Source organism: Mya arenaria, chromosome 3, assembly GCF_026914265.1.
Source record: "Mya arenaria isolate MELC-2E11 chromosome 3, ASM2691426v1".
Lineage (NCBI taxonomy): Eukaryota > Metazoa > Mollusca > Bivalvia > Myida > Myidae > Mya > Mya arenaria.
This window is the reverse complement of record NC_069124.1, coordinates 62,694,574-62,717,889: the sequence shown is the minus strand read 5'-3', so window position 1 is coordinate 62,717,889 and position 23,316 is coordinate 62,694,574. Positions and strand designations below refer to the sequence as shown.

The 23,316-nt window shown below is 34.4% G+C and overlaps 2 protein-coding genes across 2 annotated transcripts; one reads left to right on the top strand and one right to left on the bottom strand.

Moving 5' to 3' along the window:
* Positions 1-147: 147 nt before the first annotated feature.
* On the top strand, positions 148-6,791 carry LOC128228993 (protein AF-9-like). The gene is made up of 6 exons (XM_052940605.1): positions 148-278; positions 1,967-2,153; positions 2,421-2,641; positions 2,991-3,104; positions 4,079-5,474; positions 5,711-6,791. Exons 1-6 carry the CDS (start codon positions 276-278, stop codon positions 6,277-6,279), a joined length of 2,490 nt encoding a protein of 829 aa, XP_052796565.1. The 5' UTR covers positions 148-275; the 3' UTR covers positions 6,280-6,791.
* Positions 6,792-7,984: 1,193 nt separating this feature from the next.
* LOC128227652 (cotranscriptional regulator FAM172A homolog) lies at positions 7,985-22,647 on the bottom strand. Its single transcript, XM_052938390.1, has 12 exons — positions 22,629-22,647; positions 19,781-19,816; positions 16,613-16,634; positions 16,388-16,438; positions 15,539-15,639; positions 15,184-15,249; positions 14,564-14,691; positions 13,303-13,456; positions 12,305-12,424; positions 11,527-11,643; positions 11,173-11,257; positions 7,985-10,473 (listed from the first exon to the last, which is right to left on the bottom strand). The coding sequence occupies exons 2-12, from the start codon at positions 19,805-19,807 to the stop codon at positions 10,154-10,156; spliced, it is 1,191 nt and encodes a 396-aa protein (XP_052794350.1). The 5' UTR covers positions 19,808-19,816; positions 22,629-22,647; the 3' UTR covers positions 7,985-10,153.
* Between the last annotated feature and the right edge of the window lie 669 nt (positions 22,648-23,316).

Genomic DNA, 23,316 nt, shown 5'->3' with positions numbered 1-23,316 from the left:
AATCGATTAAAATAAACTCATTAATTTTACTGAGTTAAGTTACTGCAGTATTTTAAAGACCATTAAAAGTTCTGAAACATTATAATTTATTGCAACAAGTTAAATTGTAAAAACAGTTGCATTGATTCATAATCGACCAACAAAACTTTCATTAATCAAGCCCTCAAAATAAATGACTTCCGCTTCGTGATTTGTCATACAAAATTTTGTGTAATTAAAAATGCATAAGGAAAACATTTTGCTTACATTTTGAACCTGCGAAGGAAATCCATTAAATGGTTTATATTTCTATTTTCTATGTTATTTATCGTTTCCATCTCGTATTCTTGTATTTTGATATAAATGTCCTTTGAAGATTAATAGTTATATTTACCGAATTTGTAACAGTCTAAACAGCTAAAGTATATCATCTAATGTGTTGGACTTGCTGGATGCAGATTAGCACAAATTATGATTATTTATTTTAAATGTCAACTTGTGATCTACAGATAACACTGACATCATTTATTGAAACCAGCGCATGTCAAGTAGACTATGAGTTTATTAGCTAAAGAACTTCAGCGAACACGTTATATATTACCTTTTTGGACATGTTTAATGTGTTGTAAACATCAAAAAAATAAATATCAACATTTAAGTTATGGAAGCCAGAACTATGAGTTTATCTGTTGTGATTGACAATCCAAATAATTGTACAGATTATTTTATGATTTTTTATATGGCAATCTTTCATGTACAAATTGTTTTGTCGCAATTTTCGAACATTTACTCTGTTATAGATTCTGGTTTAATGGTTATTAAGTCTACAAAAGCTTATAAAAACGAGACATATTAACATATGTAATTTCATACAGGAAAACTGAAAAGTTCCTATCAACAATTAAGTATAAGTTTAAGGTTGTTTTTTTTTCATTCCTTACTGTCAAAACATAATGGTACATGTGTATATACATTATGAATTTGATGAAAGAGGTAAAATTTGTTTTTAAGATTTTTAAAACTTGTTGAGTGCAAACTACTTTCGTAGTTACAGTACACTCCTCGCTGAACTACCACTTTTCTATGTAACTCAGAGGGTTTAACAAAACATAGGGGACACCAGCCCAGTACGTAACCCCCTTCTTGCTTAAATCCCAGAGCTCAAAATTTAGCACTTGCACTCTTGCAAATTGTGAGTTGAATTTTAAGATACTCTCAAAAATTTTCAGAAAATATGCAATCCTCAAAAGAGATATAAACATAATCGGTGATGGATTCCTGCACGATAGATGTAAAACTAATAGAAATGCCTACTTTTGTTTTCCGATAAACACACAGAAAGTGATGACATAGATTAACATATTGCGCACAGGCATGTTCTCGTTACTATGTATACAGTTTTCTAGACTTGTCTTTTGTTTTCAAAAAAAGTGGTAGTTTGTAAAGCTAGGAGTGTACTGTACATGGAATCATATGGAAATAACCTATTGTAATCTATTTCAAGCAACCAACAAATGCTTCTCTAAATATGATTTCAATAATTTTCTAAACAACCCCCATTTGAGTCCAGTTCAATGAAAAATTAGTAAGATTTACTTATCAGTTTTATGTGGTGCTGGATTGCACCAATATCTCAGTGGAAGAGTGCCTGCTTATAGGGTGATACATAGTAGATTCAATTCCTTGGGCCTGGTTAATATACTTGTTAAACCAAAGAAAGTTGTTTCCCATTTATCAGTGATTCACACAGGCTCATAAAAGAACGAAGTGGCCTATTCTGGACTTTAATCAGCCATAACTGACTGACATTGTTATATTTATTTATAAATAATTAAATTATTGGCGAATATTGATAGGTATCATTATAATTAAGCATGTACAAATTATTATATTAAAATATGATAAATCAAAATCAGAGGTGCAAAGGCATTTATAAGTACATTGACTGTGAATCATTGTAATTATGTTCATATTTCTCTTTTTCTAGATGACAACAGATGTACAAGTAAAGATTGAGCTTGGTCATCGAGCGAGTCCGAGGACAAAACCCACCAAAGAGGGCTTCACACATGACTGGACGGTCTATGTGAGGGGCCCAGAGCAGTACAATATCTCGAACTTCGTGGAAAAAGTTGTTTTTACCCTGCACCCATCATTTACTAATCCAAAAAGGGGTAAATAATAAAAGATGACTTAATAAAGAAAATAATTAATTAAATTTAAATTGAGGGTCATAAAATAATTTGTTTAATTTAAATTTTGTATTTGACTTTTTGAATTATTCAGTGCTTAGAACAGTTTTCCTTCTTTTTTTAGCTCACCTGGGGCCCTCATCTTGGCCCTTATGTTGAACTGCTTAAATCCTATTTATTTTAATTTTAGATTATGTTTCACTGCTATAAAGGATTGAAAAAGCAATACATTCTGTTTTTGTGTTTCAGTGTGCAAGGAGCCGCCATATCAGGTCCAGGAGCATGGCTATGCTGGCTTCAGATTGCCCATCGACATATACTTCAAGAGCAAACAAGAACCTCGAAAAGTCCACCTGGAATACAATCTCTTTCTTAACACTGCAGACCCAGTCAGCCACTCACGCTGTGAGAAGCTTACCTTCCAAAACCCAACAGAGGAGTTCAAGAAAAAAGTCTTAAAGTCTGGAGGGGTATGACTCTTTGTCGCTTTTGTTGATCTATTCATTACTGATTTAATATATTATTTATGCATGTCTATTGTATATTCATGCGAAAATGTATGTACAGTTTAAAGGTTATTTGTTGTTCAAGGTATTAACTGACAAAATAATGATCTATGATAAGCCTTTGTTTTCCTATTAAATTGTTTGTATTTTTGATATTTCTTCATACTAAACAAACAAGGGTTTTGATGAATTAATAAATAGACCATAGCCTATATTATATTATTCTTTTTATCTGTTTTGCAGCATCACATATAAACATGCAAGTCATGATATATAATCACATAGTGTAAGTAACTGAAGCGTTTGATTCCAGGTTTTGATGCTACCACAGGAGGAAGCCCAGTTCAAGGATTTGTTTGGGCCGCCTATCAAAACCACTCAGATTGAATCTCCAAAGAAACCCAAAACTTCCACTATATCATCAAAGGTAACCTTTTTCTTAAATAAAGAAGTTAAAACTTGAATAACCTCAATTGTTGTTAAAATTTATTTAGGGCTGCATATCGGCTTACACAATTCTATGTGCACGAATCCCAACATGCAATGTCATACTCTGAGGTATGTAAGCACTAATTTGTAAATGGATAGTTTACTATTTAAGCTGTGAAATAATAAAGGAAAGCTCAATATGTTTAAACATTTAAGCAAAGAATTGAAATCGGGAAATTTGAAATATATGTTTAATAATTAATAAGATATCTGTTTAAGAAAAAAACAATGTAAGTTTATTTGAGTAAAAAGATGGGGAATTAAAGAATTTGATTTGAACCAGGCTTTTTCAAAGTGAAACCTGATTATTAAATTAAATAGGTTTTCACAAAGTGAAACCTGGTGATTAGAATGGCGCCCGTATGGTCAAGGTCACTGTTACGATAAATAGAAAACCGGTCGATGCTGAATTTATTTAGGGTTGACAGTTTCCTGACCAAACTTGATATAAAACAAGAGTTTACGGAGACCTTTCCTGTGATTTGATTTGGTTGCTGTTACTAGAAAAAGTTGAAAATGAATCTTAAGTTTAGGTTGACATATTGTGACCAATTTGGTTTATAGGGAGTGCTTTAGTTATACAGACCTTTCATAGGATTGTGTTTGTGGCACCTAGGGTAAATGCCATTGTTACTTAAAATAGAAAAACAATTGAAACTGAATATCTTTGTTTTATCATATTTTGACCAAACTTTAGTATATAGGAAACGTTTATTGAGACCTGTCCTGATATTGTTCAAGTTCACTGTTAATAAAAACAGAAAAGTGGTTACAAAACCTTGTTACTGTTCTTAAAATAGAAATGTCTTTTCCACTTATTGGCTGAATTCTTTCTGTCGATCATTGAAAGTTTTCGTCACATTGCGGTGTTTCTTGTTATTTGATATAAGGCTGTTAACCCTGTTCCTGCAGGATAAACCACCTCGCCTAAGCCTAGATGAGGGTATCAAGTCAAGCCATGGATCAAGCAGTGGGGCTAGCAGTAAGGGAAAGGACCGGGACGGCAAGTCTGCTTCCTCCTCCCGCCTGGACAAGGAGACCGACAGCAAGGACAAACCCTCCAAGGACAGGCACTCTAGTAAAGATTCGTCTTCCTCATCCTCTCGCAAACACACAGAGTCATCTGCCCCTACTTCATCATCTTCCTCTTCTAGGAAGAGACATTCACTGTCTCCTACCAGGCACTTGTCTGGAAAAAAACTGAAGAGGAGCTCTTCATCTTCATCATTTTCAGAAAAGAAAAGCAAGGAAAGGGACAAAGATAAGGATGCTGAGAAAGAAAGGGATAAAGAGAGGGCAAGAGAACGAGAAAGGGAAAAGGAGTTGGAAAGGGAAAATGAACGAGAAAGAGAAAGAGAGAAAGAAAGGGAGCGAGAGAAGGAAAGAGAGCGAGAGAAAGAAAGAGAACGAGAAAAGGAAAAGGAGCGCGAGAAAGAAAGGGAACGAGAAAAAGAAAGGGAACGGGAGAAAGAACGGGAGAAAGAGAAGGAAAGAGAAAAAGAAAGAAAAGAAAAGGAGAAAGAACGAGAAAAAGAAAGGCAAAGGGAGAAAGACAGGTACAGGAAGGAAAGAAGAGAAAAGGAAAATGAAAGTAGAAGTGAAAAGTCTCATAAAAAACATTTTAGAAGTGAAAAAGCAAAGATCAAAGACATTGATGAAAGCAGCCAAATGTCAGAAAACAGAAAGGAATCTGTCAAAAAGGACAAGGAGCATTCACCAGAAGAAATTAAAAGGAAAGCAGATAAAGAAAGAATGAAAGAAATTAGTCATAGAAAAAGTATAAGTCCAAAAGAAATGTCAAAAAAAGATGACAAAGATACTATTGGCAATACCATACCTGAAAAAACAAGTCACAAAGTAAAACCATCACATCATCCAAGAGACAAAAAGGCAGAACACAAGTCAGCCAGTAGAGAAGACCGGACCATTCATGAAAAACTAGAAACAGTAAAACCAACTGAGCATAAAAAAAGTGTAGAAAAAGAAAAGCCAAAACAAAAAAAATCATCAGAATCCTCCCACAGGCAGATGTCTTACAAACACAAGCACAAACAGTTATCAAAGGTGACATCACGGGAACTCAAGCATGATCTTTCCCTGTCTGATGACTCAGACTCAAGTTCCGTGGTCAGTTCCATATCCTCGTCGACAGCGACAACTGTGGGTCGATCCCGGAGTGTGTCCCCAGTTGTGCTCTCAGAATGTGAGGTTGAGGAGCCTTTGAGGCCACACAGTCCCAGTCCCACCTCCAGCCCGCCCTCAAGTCCTGCCAGTAGCAAGGCCTCCACTGCCAATAAGAGTGCCCTAGGTGAGTAAATACTAGTAGTTGCACAAATGTTACTATTTCCTTTGAAGGTAAGAATTTAGATTTATGTTCATGAAGGAATTATGCTTATTTCTGAGTTAAAGTTATTAAATCATTAAAGCCTGTATTTGAATGATTACATAACACAGATTTCTCCAAATTGTTAAAATTGGGTTTCACTTATTTTACTGCCCTTGTCATGTTCCTGTCAGTTATTTATGCTCATGTCCTTTTTGCAGGCAAGTTGATAGATCAGCTTAGTGAAGAAGAGTCGGAGGAGGAGGTTGACCCTGACCCAGTGTTCACCAACCACACCTCTCCCAGGGGCACCATCTTAACCCCGGAGGAGGGCAGGCAACCAGAGGGACAGGGCAAACCTGACTTGAGACCTGGTGAACATTCCAGCAGGAGACAACGTAAGAGATCCAGTGAGCAGGGTTTGAAACCAGCATCGGAGCGTTCAATTGTAAAGCATGAGAGATTGATCCACAGTGAGAGTTCTGGGTTTGACATTGATGGTTATCACACCTCCGAGGTAATTCCCAATAGGCCTGGGGGAAACATGAATATTGGTGATGAGGCTCCACAGGGCGCTTACGCTTCTCCAAACGGGGAAGATCTCACTGATCTTGTGGCCCTACAGAGACAGCTTATGACGATACAAGACCCGGCAGTGCTCGTCAAGGTAGTCCTGCTGATTAAGAAAGTGGGCAAGTTTAGTGTTGGTAGCTCCACATTTGACTTTGATCTTTGTGCTCTGGACAGTGCAACTATACAGCAAATACGCAACTTTATCAGTCAGTGCTAGTGCAATGTGCTATTTTTTTGTTCAAATATAACATGTATGTTTTCAAAAGTATTGTTTAGGTTGTTAATGATTTCACCGATTTTTTTATGATGCTAAAAGCATTCATTACGTTCATTATGTATGAATCATGTACACAATCACTAAAGTCAATGTTAAAAAAAATTTAACAAATATACAAATGCAACTTTAAGAAGTCTTAATTTTACCCATTTGAGTTGTATTGTCATGTATACATGCATTTTCCTATATTTTGGATACAACAACAAAAGCTTTTACACTTACACAGACATGTGCTAGGAACATGTGTGTTTACATTAAAAGAGTGCAAAACAATACCGTAAATCTTCACTGTGGTACTATTATTTATTTTGTCAAAAGAAGCTATTCCTTGTCTATTTGTTTGATTTTTTCCCCAGTATTTTCCACAACCATTAGGAGTTATAAAAACAAATATTTTCTTTCATGATACAGCAAAGCTTGAAGATATCATAATAAATACATGTGAATAATGATGAGTGATCCTGTGTTGTTCTTTTTGTTTGCTTTAGGATTTAGTGTTATGTCACCAGTTTATTCTTGTCCTGTAATGCTGCGGATCCATCAGGCTGCATGACTGTGCCATATGTCGTAGTCACTGCAATCTATAAACAGTTATTTTTTTATACATATAAGTGTACTTTGTAATATATACCTGAACTTAAAGGTGCATTTGTCACATTAACCAACATCCTCTACTTCTACTTTTTTATTGCAGGAAGTTGTAATTGGTCTTATCTGCAGCTATCTGGCTGAAGAATGCTGGCATACAAAAACTAATTCTTCCAATGTTAATGTTTTTTAAGTATAAGTATATACTCATATGCTCAACATTCGGATATCTGACTGGAATGTGGCCCTAGGCTTGGTACTAGTCACTTAAGTGAAGTATCAACAAGATCTGATCTGTGGCAAAGAAACACAAACAAACCTTGCCATAGTTGAGTATATAAAGGGGCCATAACATGCCACAATGTGAACAACTTGGCTTCATACCAACCACTCCGGAGGTCTCAACAGAATCTTGTCAGTTGTAGTTGAGAAGATGCGCTGACAAGTCCAACAATAGTGTAGATATGTCTAAAACAGTTAAGTATATAAAGGCACCATGACTGCAATAAATCTAGGGTATCCAGGGAAGGAATCATGGCCTTACACTCATAGTAAAGAATATAATGGGCCATAACCTGTCGATGATATGCACAATAGTTGATACCAATTCGGTGATAATTCAACAAAATAAGACCAGTGTTTATGGAGATGTACGGACATGCCTTATGATAGTGAAGTATATTAAGGGACCATAACTCTGCAATGAACGATCAAACTGGAAGATGTGATGGTGTGAACCATGTCTCGACCATGATCTTAAGGTCTTTTGTTAAGGTCACACAATGGTGTCAATGGTTGAATGGTTATATGCTATGCGTACAGTAAATCATACCTGGGAGAAATTTAAAAATGCTTTTGGTACATCATAATGAGCTGATATATGTAATAAAATTCATTCTTTGGCTTGTGCAGACTGTAATTCTTCCAGACAACTTGCAAGACATTAATTCTTCTTTTAAGAAGTGGTGTTATGCTTTAGTATGAATCAAGTTTCTTTTGTCAATGAAAGCATAAACTTTAAATAGGCAGTTCAACAAAAGCACAATGCAACAATAACTTAGTGTTAACCTTTTATTACAATGTAGCTTTTGTTAGATTATATTCAATATGTTTATCAAAACAGAATATTAAATAAAAAGTTAAATCAAGACAAACAAATAGAACGAGCATTTACATTTTAAAACCAGCAGAACTCTGTGAAAGTACTTAATTGTTCAATACCCACATTTGCAGAACATTCAACGAATATGCCTGGTAGTCGGTTTAACAATTGCACAAAATTTGGGAGAACTATACAACTGAGATGTTGTGTACATGTATAGAATGGTAATATCAATAGAAAAGAAAAAATGGCTGACAATAACATTTAACTCGTTATGTATGCAAAAATATTAACTTAAACTTTATAAGCTGTTGAACTCCCTGGTTTAGTCCTAATTTTGTTAAAAAAGGGATCTCAACTTTCCAACTGAAAAACATCTGGGTCAGGCCATAGGAAACTAATATTTTGTTAAAGGATGGCCTAGTTACAAAATCTGCCAACAATGTAACAATCATTCATCAATAAATAATAAAACAACACAGATTCTTTTATGAATTTAGGTAAATTTCACTGCTCTTATTTTCACTGTCAAGTTATTTTTTATATCACTGCTTTTAATAATTTGCGTTCTTGTATCACTTTCAAAAGAAATGTAGCATTCACTTTGCTGGGTTGATTTCTTTTAATAATGTCCCAACTGATGTTACATTCATCACACAATCTTCCAATTAAATTGGCATTTTTTTCCTTTATAGCATAAAAGAAATGAACAATTTGTTGAATTTCGATGAAAATATTGCTTCCTGTGATTATTTTCCATCTAACACTGAAATTCCACAAATACCCCCTCTTTATCATGAATAAAACATGATCATGCAGGTAAACATAGAAACAACAAAACAAAACACTGATCATTGCACAAAACAAATATAGCGTAAAAATAAACAAGCCTTTAGCTACAACTAGAACTGTAAGCCAAAGGCTAACGAATACCCTCCAACCCTTCCCTGTCTAGGTTGTTTGCCCTGGCCTTAGTTATGGTATCATTAGAAAGCACAAGGCAATACATTTATTTAGTTTATTTAGAATACCTATTGAAAAATGACAAAGGAGTAGGCCACCAAAGCGAATATTGTAACAAATTTAAGGCCTGTATGCACCTAACTTCAGGACTTTTGATGGTCTTTTTAAGGACAAAATCAATTAAAGGTCTTTTTAAGGCCATGCAAACATTCTGATTAATACAGGTGCACCAAATCACATATTCAACAGTTCATATCATGGTCATTGACATCTGAAAGTTTGAAAAAGATTTATAGAAAAAATGAGAAAAAATGACCAAGGATTAGGCTAGACAAAGCTGTATAATTTTTGCCTATTTTAACTTATTCAGGGGCCATAATTGGAGACATGATCATGTGATTCCAACCACAATCACAGGGGCAAATGTTCTCACCATGGCTAAAAGTTTGAAAAAGATTCATTCAAAAATGACGAAGGAGTAGGACGAACAAAACTAATTTTACCCAATTTAACTCATTAAGGGGCCACAACTCCACTCAGGATCATGTGACTCCCACCAAATTCATGGAGGCAAAGGTTTACATCATGGCCATTAATATTTGAAAGTTTGAAAAAGATTTGCTCAATAGCTTCAAAAAAGAATCCTGGACAAAGCTAATTTTGCCCAATTTAACTCATTAAGGGGCCACAACTCCACTCAGGATCATGCGACTCTGACCAAATCCACGGAGGCACAGGTTTACATCATGGTCATTAATATTTGAAAGTTTGAAAAAGATTTGTTCAATAACGACAAAGATGAATCCCGGACAAAAAAAAAACGGACGGACAGACCGACAGACAGACCTACAGACGGACAGACGGACAACCCGATTCCAGTATACCCCCCCCAAACTTTGTTTTGGGGGGTATAACAATGTCTGAATCATTACTTTGTTCTTTATAGTCACTTAAATGAATACAATATGTATATATAATTACACATAAAACTAATTTTCTTCTTCCCTTTTAGACCAGATGGTTATGTTTTGTATGCATATTCACGAAAGAATACCACATGATATGAATTCTTGAATGTAAAACAACCAGGAAATGATGCACTTCTTTTGATATCCAAAAAAGTCAATCACAATAAGATCAATTATAAATATGATACAATGTCTACAATTCACTTTTAACTTCTTTTTTCTGGGTCTCAGTTTCAGCACTTGTATCTGTCTGTTTGTCAGTGTCCATATCACCATTGGATCCATTCTCACCAATCGGAGTCTGCGTAGGATGTTCTGGTGAGTATTCCCCCTCCCCCTGCCCTCGTGTGATGAGGTGTTGACTCTCCGATGATGTGGGCTCTGTCAGGGAGTTGGGCTCGCCAACCTTGAACGGGCGGCTTGTGGGATGGACAGTTTGCTCATATCGTGCACAGAAGTATTTGAATATGGAATGCATACTGGAGTAACTTGTGTACTCGTGCTTGTCCGTCCCTGGAAGTACATTATGTAGATACATGTAAAGAAGACTCGGAACTAAGAGGGGATAAGTAAAGAGAACAATTAATTAATAAGAAGTTTTATTTTTAGTTCCTAAGACATATAACATACAGTTTTTCTCTCAGGACGTTTTGAAAGTATGTTGGTGATATTAGGGTGGTTGAGGTCGGGGTGTAATTTGCCATATGTTTCAGCAGACGAAGTAAACTGGAGTTCATTAGTCAGAGACTCACTAAACATATTTCGGACTACATGTACCTGATTTTTTGTCTGGCAGTGGTCAATATTAGCACAAGCCTGCAAGCCCTGTACTAGTTAAATGCCTTCCAGGCTTGCTCAAATTCTGGGTTTTATACAGCAGGGCTTGTTCAAAAATGTAATGCCAAGCAGTCATAATTTTGGGTTTGTTCATCAAAAAGACTAATTTCCATGACTGGTCTAGGTGCCTGATACCTTGATATACAATCCAATAACTGTTAATAAAAGTCAGAACATGTCTTATCTTTTAACGTCTCAATTTTTCTAGAGTCTTCAATTTAAATTTTTAGTAAGAGATTTACATGTAATGATGTATGCATAGTAATGCCTCGATTGTCCTGAAGTTTCTCGGATATAAAAGACATGGAAAAAGTTGAACACCCTGAAGAATGGAAACTGTTAATACTGTACATGTAGTAGAGTAGTGCAACAAACCTGCAGACACAGTGGGCACCTCATCCTCTGACGTCTGCAGCGGGGCATCCAGGGGGTCATACGCTGACGCCCAATTAACCACATGCTGAAAGTACATACTGTGCATTTGAAACATAATGCTTCACTTATTACTACTTTCTACATAAATTTGAAATTCAATGTAAAACAAATGTCTTAAAAAATTAACTTTCTTATGGTCTTTGTTAACATCACAAGATAAGAGTTCAACATTAAATAATTCTGTGTATGTACATTTTATCTGTTTGTATTTGCTAAGAAAAAATAATGTGAAAGTGAAAAAGATTTCGAAACAATTACACAAGACTTAAAGCACTAAAAGTTGTATCCATTAACCTGTTTATAGAACTGTACAAGGTCTGGTTCTGCCTCCTGCTGCCGGAGACTGTGGACAGAGTCGGTCAAGGCCATGGCAAAAACTCGTTCCTCAAACTCGCGTAGGTGGTTCTTTGCCTGGAATATACATTTCACTCTCTTATTTACTGTATTATACAAACTTATAAAGAATAGTGGTCAGAGAAATGCTTATGTTTAAATCAAATGAATTGTTTAAATCATTTTACATTGAGTATTACTTTACATACTGATAGCTGACATAAATGTTCATCTATCTTGAACATTTGTCACTTATGCATAAAATCAAAATATAAACTTTTGGTGCAAATTCAATTCACTGCATTCAACATGGGGGAAATTGCATTCTCATTCATCAGAGGTTTGATGATGATAATTGTGGTATGCATCATCACTCTGGCTACGATTTCTCGAAACTTCTTAAGCTTAACAGGCTTACGTAGCTTATTTCAATTAGCTAAAGTACATACTTAAATTGATCTTTAATGAAAGGAAAATTGTTTATTGTGTTTATCATAAATTTAATTCCTATCTTAAGTATAAAACTTCTTAAAGAAGTAAATATTACGCAAATTATTGAAAAACAAAAATAGCGAGCTTATCTTAATCCTGTTATAAGGAACTTAAAAAGTTTCGAGAAATTTGTCCCAATGAATGAGAATGCATAACTGCAGCATTTTCAAAATACATGTAGAGTGAGTAATCCTGTTTGTTGTATCGATAACATTAGAGTTAGCTATGTGAACACAGCCATACACACCAGTTCAAGGGAAGCCACTCCACCATAGCTATGGGCTACAATGGCGACGTGTTTAGCCGGGGTTCTCTGTACCAGTTCCCTCCATACACTCTCCAGGTGTTCTTCAGGGGTACTGTTGTTCTACGGGAAAATATGAGAAATATTTTTATACAATTTAGCAGTTATTCTCCAAAAGCCCCTCTAAAAGCCCCAAGGTGTGTGACAACGGCGAATGTTTGAGCAGTGATATGCCAGCTCATATACTCCCCAGGGCAGTGTTGAAAAGTGGTGAAAAAAACAACTTGGCTTTTATTTAGCACGTTTGTTTTACGAAGAAATGAAGTTGGGTTAATGTTGTAAACTTGTTTTTTTTTGCTATTTTTGACGTAGTTTTGCAAAAAAAGAAGATATTAAATAACACATAAGTCACAAGAGACAACATGAACAGACTTGCCCATAATTCTGCCTTTAATAATTGTTGAGTTATGCCCCTTGTTCTACTAAACAACAACAGATGGTCGTTGGCCATTACATCACGGTGCTCTTGTCCAAGTTTACATGTACATGTATCTCCTAGGCTCCATGGTTATTGTTAGACATAACAAGAACACACCAAACAGACCATAAAGGTTTGTATCGATGTCAAGGTTGTTGACAAATATTTCAACAAGCAAGCTTGCTGTACACATGCTTTTTCATTAATATAAACATATGTGATAAGTTTCACATGAATATATTCAAAGTTTTAAATTTATGTCAAAATTATGCAGAACAACACATGCATCAAAATTTAAAATTCTCATTTTTTTGTGGTACAGTTCTACTGATTTTTTATTTTACATCTTCATACAAACTGCATCTGCAGAATGATTATGCAAATTGATCTGCAGCCCAGAATTTGGAGCAATGGGATTTCATTTGGCAACTATGCTTACAAACGCTATCATTAGTATATCAATCATCACCATTTTGTGTTGGCTTAGCTTGTCACAAATTACAAGGATTCATGTCAACAGTACCCTTATCTTGATGGGTGTTTTCCTTTTCCTGGCCTCCGGGGTCTCGAGGGTATTGAGATTAGGGTTAGCCACTATAACGCTGTAACCATTCTCCCGACCCCATTTGATGAATGGGAATTGGGTTCCACTGTTCAGGCAGTCATTGATTATCAACCTACAAATACAGGCACAGTTATAGGACTAAAACATTGAACTTAAAATACACCGTAACACACATGTATTGCAATATGCACAGTCTGTTTTTGCAACATGAAGAGCCTGTATTACAATATGCAGATCAGTATTTCAATATATTGCATTTTTTTGCAGTTGTGTTAATAACTTCATTTATAAGAACAAATTTTTCAAACCCTATCATAATAAATTTTATATTTTTAAAACAGGAATCATCAAATTAAAACAAAGTGAGCTAAATAAGGAAACTTTATTGTAACATTTAACTTTTGCAACAGACATTAATAAATAAAATGCACCAGTCATTTGTAACCACGGCCACCCCAGGTCTGGGGGTATAACTAGGATAGCCGTGGAAATGTGATGTGTTTTTACCTTCCAGTGGCCCAGCTGTGCCGGGTGAGTGCTGTGGTTTTGTCTTCGCGCCAAAAATAGCGGGGAATGGGCCTTACCTAGGGTCCCTGGGATGTGGGGGCATTTGGTGGGGATTTAACTATCAGTTCGTCCCCGCAGGCCAGGGATTTTAACTGGGCTTGGCTCGACTAGAAGTCAAAGTCCCCGCAATTCCCCGGACCATGGGGGGGGGGGGCCCTGGTTACAAGTGGCTGGTGCATTACAAATAGTAATAGGGGTCACCATGTTCAAACTTCACAGGCAAATTTACTTATGAGGATTTATTTCTATTTTTTTTGCACTGTCAGGAAATCTTCCCTTGAAAATGCATAATGTGATAATCTGATATGTTGAAAATCTCTCTATATATATCTTCAGCCAGTATACCTGTTTATTGTTGCAGCCCTATACAGTTGAGCAACCAAGTATTCAAACATACATCTATTAAAAACTAAACACTAATTATCAGTCTTAACTGGGGGTAAGATTTTTGAACTTGGGGCTGTGGTTTAAAATACATGTTGCATGGCAGTTCCTATGTTAAAGAACAGCCCCAGTAAACTGGAAGTTTCTAGACATTGACAAGAGCCCTGGCTCAGCTATTTCTCCATCAGAAACTTACATGCAAAATAAGCTCTGATGTCACTGGAGCAGTAAATTAAATATTAATCGTTACATCAATCGGCCTGTATACCTGCGAGCCCACTGTCCTGCTCGGACTACACCGTTCCCATGCACAAGGATGAGCATCTTGTCTGCGTTCGTGTACAAGTCACCGCTGTGAAACACGAACGTACGTGGCTCCCCCTCCTCTGCATTCATCTTAAAGGCAAATGTGAGAAAGGAAATTAAAACGGAGAGTTCAAGTATCTGCTAAAGGCCTACTACCAGTATTTTGCTCCAGAGCCCATGTTCACTAACGGTGGGAGTCTGTAATGAGTTTCAGACTCAGACCTTTACATATAATTACAAAACATAATGTCAATCCTTCTTTTAAACACACCAGGCATCAATGACAGTAAAATGTGTTATTTAAAACTTGCATATAAATTTCACAAATGTTAATAAACATCTAGTAGCAATTTATAACATTATGATGTTTAGCTGTCTTATATGTAAAACTCGGACTTATAAGGTAGTGAATATTGGCACAGGATCCAGATAGATTGTTAGTGGTTAGAGCATCAAAAAAACTCCATAGATTAGGTCCTTATAGTAGAATAGTTATCAAAGATGTCACTGACAGTATGACTATTTTTTTACAAGCATGTTTTATATGGTGAAATATTCCATTTTTTCGAAGGGAAGACTTACGGGCAGGTAGGTTCGCTGCAGTTTGTAGTCTCGCTCCATCATACTGTAAATCTTTTTCTCTATCAACTGAAACATATTGATGTAGTTATGCAATTATTAACTATTGATTTAAAATGTTGTTGACATATGCCGTTACTAAAGCATTAAATTCTAACATTGAATGTTCCATTATTTTTTGCTAATGACTTCCAATAAAAATGTTAATATATAACACAAAGTGTATTACTAAGGCATTGCATCCTACAGCCAGTTTTCCAGAACAATTCTGATACATGTAATAAAAAAAATCAAGTGTATACGGTAACTGTCTAGTATTACAGTGTCCATACAAAGTTCAGCAAGACCCTTGTCCTACCTCCCCGAGGGCATTATAGTGCTTCTGGTTGTAGGCGTGGTCCCCCTCCCGCACCTCAAACTTGAACTCTTCATCCTGATCTATAGTCCGCAATAGACCCTCTGAATAGAAGAAGATGACATACGGTTAGGAATACTATCTGAATAACATCCTTCATTTATGCTCTTTAAACTGTTACAACAATTGAACTGCAGCAAACAGAAATGGGTGTCATTGTTAATTTTAAAATCATCACTGTTCGCCATCAAATATGTTACTACCTTAAATATGCCATGGATGTTAAAAGTATGTCATAGAATGGGTACCACCATTTTATTTTTAGCTGCAGAAATCTATGATGTCATATATACTAATGAGGTCATATTTCCTTGTTATGTCATATTTATTATTTATGTCCTATTTACCAATTACATAATATAACTAATTACGCCACATTTACTAATTACGCCATAGTTACTTATTACGCCACACTAATTATGTCACATTTACAGATAACTTCACATTTAGTAATTACGCCACATTTACACTGTTCCATGTTTAGAGTAAAATACCAACATTTTGTTTTGTCTTTTATTAAAATGATGTCATATAACGCACTAGTATAATGTAACTTGACATTCATGTTATTTTATAGCATAAAAAAATTACCACTAAAATGAATAAGATCTTAATTTCTCTTGCAAAATTGCCATTATGATAAAAAAAATCATTCATTGCAATATAATACAAATTTAATACATGTTATGAAAAAGTTATAAAGGCTTTTCTTCTTTCATACTTCTTTGTATTAACTTGTGAGATCATATATATATATAAATACAGATGATTTAAATAATAAGGTAGAATTACCTGTGTTAAAGTGATAACCAAACCCTTCCAAGGTGTCCGGGAAAACATGTTCTGAAGTGTAAAGAAGTTTGGTTTATACACGGATGTAATACTACATGAGGAGAGGTCAACGTTTTAAGGGATAAGTACATTACAAATTTCAACACTAACTTGTTTAGAGAACAACAATACAATCATTACAAATTTCATCTTAAAGTTCATTCTTTACAAAAGAGATATACGGACCTTCTTCAGCCATCACTTTTCTCTGAAAAATAAAAAAATATGTTATGATTTCATGGTACCACACACAAAAAAAATTGAGGATACACTTTATTGAAATGTAATTCATTCCTTTTGTTGAATACTATTGTGTGAGCTACTTGAAGAAAGATTTTTCAGTCAAAAGTTGCAAAAAGCATGCATCTGTTAAATAAAAGTTCCCCTACAAACAAACCTTTTAAAAACGCACAATACAGGTAGATGTAAAGAAACAAATCATTGTAATGCATTATCATGTTTAACTCATTTGACTTAATGATCAAAACAAAACAAGAGTTAATGTGCAGATGAACAAAACAAATGTAGGTGATATTTTGGCACTTTTTTACCTGGGAAATTTGAGGCCAAGTAGCTATTAATTGAAAACAAAAAATGATAAAGGTTTATAGTTTTTATCTTCAAACGAATCATTATGCTTTTTGGGTTTGAGCATAAAATTACAATGAGTTAAATATAATAATGCATTAAAATTATAAAAATAAACTGGATCAACCTATTAAAGTTTAAATGAAACATGCATTATCCTAGCCCCTGAGTTTGGAGAATTTAACATATTTACTAGCAAAAAATAAAAGTTTAATCAAAGAACCATGGTATGTATAATTAGGCCACAACATCAGAAAAGTAAGGGTGAATGGTCAAAATAGAAATGAAAATACAACTTTTTATGGTGTGTTTTTTTAAACAAGAAAGGCAAAGGCAAAACCATTTCTATATTTATAAAAATAATACTTAGAAAAACAATCTTGAACAACTACCACTTAAAGTGTATTTAGTAAAAGGAAAAAACCCATGAGGTATTCATGTTTAATAACTGTTTTGTCCGAGACAAAATAACCTATTTTTGAGTTGTCTGATGCAACATGGCTTTAAACAGTTGCATTTTTGGGTCTTTTGTGCAATCTTTGGTTGAAAAGTATGAGAGGGACACTTAAAAACAATAACAGGGACGTGATTGACCTGGCAACTGGAGGGCTGAAACCATTTGGGCCACTGGTTCTTGGGGGTACTTTTGGGGTCAAAAGCACACTGCCGTATAAGAAAAAAACAACTGGCTTTTTAGAACATCAACACTTACAACCAAAAGCACTCTATAAACTTTTTAAATCAGCTGAAAAAAAAAAATTATTTCAATATTATTTTTTTTGGTGTGGGGGGGGGGGGGAAGGAGGTTGTAAAGTTAACCAACTATTTATCAGTTTGTTGTGACCTAACTTTACATAAATTTTAATGTTTTTTTTTACAAGTCAAATTTAAGCAAAGCTTGCATGCATAGATAAATAAAGCTGTGTTGCAGTACATTCTGAATAAGGAAACTGAATACATTTACGTATATATGTTATAGATATGAATGCATGTCACAAAGTTTCCATGCTCTTGACAAGAGAGATTCTAAACATGTCTGTCTAACGTTGTTTTTTATTCAAACCATATTTGTACAAAAATACTTAGTTTTTAGTCTCATGCCCCTGCCAAAGGAATTGCTGTACGATTCACATTTAATCATTTAGAAGAGCTCTAAACAAGCAGATAACAACTGGCAAATTTCCATTTTGCAACAAAAATAACCACCAATTTTCCACTTAGTCAACAAAAATAACCCCCAAATTTTCATTAAGCAACAACAATCTGTCTTTCTTCTGCCATAAATGAAACTTCAGAGGCTTGGATGTGCAAATATAAAAATAACCGCCAATTTTCCGGTTAGTAACAAAAATAACTGCCAAAATTCCATTTAGTCATTTATCAGTTTTATAAAATAAGTTATTTACAAGAAATTATGCATGTGTACCAGCTAGTTTAGAGGCATTCAATAGGCATTTGGCACTGACCACTATCAAAGTCAGCATTTATTTTTGGTCTTCTAAACAATGGTGCCAGGCTGCGCCCGGTCTGCAGACTTTATTGTTAAGAAAAACAAAAATAAACACCAACTATTACATGGTTACATTATCAATACGTACAAAAAGGTTTAAACTTCTAAGTAACAGGTATGTGGTGCACTGAACATAGTGAACAAGCTAGTTAATAGATGCCAAACAGAATCAAACAGGAAAGGAACTTGAAATACAACACATCTATTCATCAAAACAGTTTTTCGAATCCCTTAACCTTTGACGAAATGGAATGGAGATGCAGTTTTATGTAGTGATATAGTAATTGTTAACAATGAACATGAAAAGAAAATTATATTTAGTAGAAGTAGCGAAATGCTTTGACACTTTTACTTCTGTTCGCAAATAAACTTAGCAAAATGTACTCATCAATCACTTTAATAAAGCATAAATCCCAAACCATTTTGCAGCGAATAGATGGCCAGCTGCAGCTTCAAACACAGAGGTTTCTCTCGATTTTTTTACCCTAAATAAAATCTATTGTCTATAGGGTAAAAAAATGAGAGAAACCCCTGTGGCTTCAAACAGTCACTGCATTGATCATGTGAGTGTAATTTAAAGAGAACACAATGTAAACTGTTATTGTATGGATGCGTTGCAGTAGTTAGCTCTTTGGTGATATGTCAAAGTATATGCCTAATTCCTGATGGCTGCAGGAGGGTTTTTTTTATGAGAAAAAGCAATCAACAGTCTCTAGATGTTAAACTTGATTTGAAATTAACTCAATGGATTAGGGTGGACTCCAAGCCACAATGATCTAATCCTTTAAAATCTTGAAATGCTAAGTTCATATGCAAACAGTAGTATCATATGACAAAAAGGATAGGCACACATGGGCTTACTTATTATTTTCAGACAAAAAAAATCAATTTTTTTTTAATACAATGTCAAAAATATATTATATTTTTAATATCAAGAAAAAATCAAACACACATGTTCAATTTTATATTTTTTTTGCATCCACTAGCTGAGCGTGTAAGGATACAAAGATAATCATGTTTTAATCATTTAAATTCAACAGTCAAACTTTAAAAAAAAATCAACCAGCATGCCATTTAAACAGATACATGTTTTTGTTTATTAAGTGTTCATTTTAACATCATACACTGTGAAAACCATATAGTTTCACAACTTTGTATGATTATAATTTTGAACACATATAAAGAAAGCAATACTAAACAATCTATAACACAATGTTTGTCTGCGTTTAGCTATATATTGTACAATCAATTTATACCTGAATCCATGCCAATGTCTGACCCATAATTAAGATCTAAAACAAAAGTAAAACTAAATTTAATCATCTATAAATCTATATAAAGCATAAACAACATGGGTTTATCCTATTTGATTCGATTTGATAGATTAAACCCATGTGATGTAAATTTCTTGAACCGGCAAAACTTCATCTTCTGATTCATACATAGTACATAAATAATGCATATAAAAGAATATAGGTATTAAATTATATGCAGAGCATATTTCATTTGCAAAATGATCAGGCACCTAAAACATGTTAAATAACCATTCATTAATTAGACTAACATGTGTTTTACAAGATATTTTTGATTTTAAATGAAATTTGTTATGACCGAGGGAAGACCAGTCTAGCTGACCTTTATTGCCAATCTGCAGTTTAAATAAGAAATCCATTTAAACCTTTTATAATCACATTCAAATCATTTTATATATATTTTTTTCACTTTCAACAAGAGCATCAAATACGTCTCTCCTAATTTAAAAACACCAAAGAAAGAAACACAAGACCACACTCTCACGTAAAATCGTGGCAACGAGAGTGATTAATATAATGTTGTAATCACTTGTTTCACAATTGTTGTAAAATAAATATGTTTAAACTAAGAACACCAAAGTTGTTGACAAGTTTATTTGCAAAAGCAACAGGTAGTCAGCCCACACTGTAACGACAGTTTTTGCCAATTCAAGGGTCACAACTCTGAAGTGACTAAGGCTTGAACTGGCTATTGAATCTGACCAAGATATTCGGCCACACACATTCTGACAAATTTTATAATGATTGGTTAAAAGGCTGCATAAGTAATTGATCGGACAAGATCAAGTTTAGGTAATTCATGCAGTTAGAGAGCAATGTCTCAGTCACTCAAACATTATGGCTAATAAACAAACTTTTCCAAGATTTTATTCCCATGCACATTCTGACCAAATTTAATGATGATTAATCAAAGGCTTCAAAAGTAATTTATCAGATGAGAACACTTTTATGTTATTTCTATAAATAAAGGGTAATATATGACTAGGTATCAGACAAGACCAAGTTTAAATAATTTCTATAATTAAAGGGTGATAACTCTCGAATGACTCAAATGATACTGCTGGTCAGATATTGTGCCCATGTTGTATACTACTGCTCATACTACTCTAAAGCAATGCTTACCAATTGTCATGTATGGTATTTATTCTCAAGTCACTTTAGGGATATGATGGGTAATCAAACTGGTTTGAGATATTATGCCAATACACATACTGACCAAATGTGGTGGTCATTGGACTAAGGCATTATAAGTTATTGAGTGAATCAGACCAATTTAAGGTACTTTCTATAATTAAAGGGCAATAACTACCAAGTGACTCAAGCATTATAGCTGGTTATCAAACTTGTCCAAGATATTATTCCCATACACATTCTGACGAAATTTTGTGATGATAGACCAAAGGCTTCTCAAGTTATTGAGTGGACAATATACTCGACGCCGCTTACCGCCTATTCAGGGCTATTGTTAGTCCCATTTTCAAAACCAGTGTACAATTCTATTTAAAGGTAGCCTAGTAATTTGTTAGTACACTGTACATACTTATGTTGGTAAGCTACACCTAGGACAAGATTTTGGCAGTGGATGTGTGATTTCTATGGTAAAGTTAAGCTTCATATCATTTTGCACTCAGTGACATGTAGCTAAAGCTCTGAAGAGCTTTTAAATGCCTTTACAATGTTTGATACAGTTTTGAAATTAACTGCATGTATATGTATGTGTTAACTATTTCTATGTCATGTCTGGTACTTACTAGAGCTATCACAGAGGCAATAAATACCCCCTAGACACCGCCTGGACACTGGGATGGCTCAATGGTGTGTGTGTAGGTGCAAAACTTTTGAAGCTACATGCAACAACATATTTTTCAGACCAGAACATTTTTTGTAATTCTTTCCATTTTTTCTTTTCTCGTAAGACAAAGTGAATTGTCACAGCAAAAGCAGGTGCACCATTCCACATGCTGACCATTTATATACCTTAGTATGGGATTTCATGTGTGTACTTTGAATCCTGCATGCAACACAATATTAATTTAACAGGACATAACAAGATAGGACTGGACAGGACATTCAGATCCTCTGTATGACTCCCAGGCCTAAAAAAAATTGTTTGGTTAGGGTTACATCCTTTTCAAAAATTGGTACAGTAGGATAGGTAGGGTTTTTTTTTAATTTTTTTATTAGGTTTATATAAGAATGTCATTTTCATCATTGGACAACGGTGTTAAAGTTATCTTCCATATAAGCATTTAAGGTTTTCAACTACAAAGTGAAAAGCAATTAAAAAAAAAAAAAAAAAAATTTTTTTTTTACTTTTTTATTTTTTTTCAAACTGACTATAAAAACGGTAGGGTCAGCGCCTATTCCGTAGGTAGGGTCGGGTAACCCGAATTAAATGTATTTTTTTTTAGGCCCCAGATAAATCTATCTGGTGTAATAATAAATTACAAAGAACCCTGGTCCAGAGTCTTGAGTATGGTCACCACTTGTCGATCATTTATTCATATAGTATTAATACAGATACCAGTAAAGTTTCAGATAAGTTTTAAAAAATGGAACTATAAAACATTTCACATGATGAAATCAATGTTCTTATATAAAGCCTAATAATAAAAAATAAAATAAATAAATAAAAAGCCTTCCTACCCTACCTATTTTTTAAAAGGATGTAACCCTAACCAAACCATCTTTTTTGGCCTTATTACTGGCTGCACAGACATATAAACCATTTTCTGGAAACTGCACCATATCGGTGAATCAATAAGAATAATAACTTAACCACAATCCTTACCTGGCTTTGATCTATAATCAGCAAACTCCATTAATTTCAGTCAGCTGTGCGATAATTAGCTTGGACATGTTAATTACATCTTAGTAACAGAGAGAAAATATTAATAAATTTACCCACGATCCTCAGCCTGTGAAACGCAAGTATCAGGTAATTCTGCCTGATAAATTATTTTGCAGTTATAATCTCGGATGAAATCTTGCTGCTGCAAGCAATCCAAATAATGTATGTAGACAGAGAAGGAAGTTTTTAATCCATGGTTTATATATGTCCATAAAAATAAAATTTAATCTTACACAATTCTTGTTGGGGTTTTTTTTGGCATGAGATTTACAGTTGAAAGTAGTGATACTACAGGAAAATATAAAAATGTCCAAATGATAACACAGTTTCCCTAAATGCCAAGCCCATTATTGTGCCTATAATATTTATTATTAGACCTGTTCTTCGTTTGCATTCCAAAATATAGACAAATAGAATTGACAAAGCTGTGAAATGCGAACTTTAAACTTATGTCTCTTGTAGGGACATGGTTGTTTTTATTTTAAAAAAATCTTAATTATTTTAATGACATTATAAGCAAAATTCCATTGGAATTTCCAATAATAATAACTACACAGGTTGTATCGGCCAGGATAAAAATAGATAATCAAAACTGTATATATATAACGGAATTTTGTTAAGTCACATT

Excerpts from the sequence above, each read along its gene's own strand:
- LOC128228993 (XM_052940605.1), top strand. Across the intron at positions 2,154-2,420 it reads ATTTACTAATCCAAAAAGGG|TGTGCAAGGAGCCGCCATAT; the intron begins GTAAATAATAAA and ends TTTGTGTTTCAG. Across the intron at positions 3,105-4,078 it reads CTTCCACTATATCATCAAAG|GATAAACCACCTCGCCTAAG; the intron begins GTAACCTTTTTC and ends CTGTTCCTGCAG.
- LOC128227652 (XM_052938390.1), bottom strand. The coding sequence starts at position 19,807 with ATGGGTCAGACATTGGCATGGATTCAG. Across the intron at positions 16,439-16,612 it reads AAAAGTGATGGCTGAAGAAG|AACATGTTTTCCCGGACACC; the intron begins GTCCGTATATCT and ends TTTACACTTCAG. Across the intron at positions 10,474-11,172 it reads GGTGCCCACTGTGTCTGCAG|GGACGGACAAGCACGAGTAC; the intron begins GTTTGTTGCACT and ends ATGTACTTCCAG.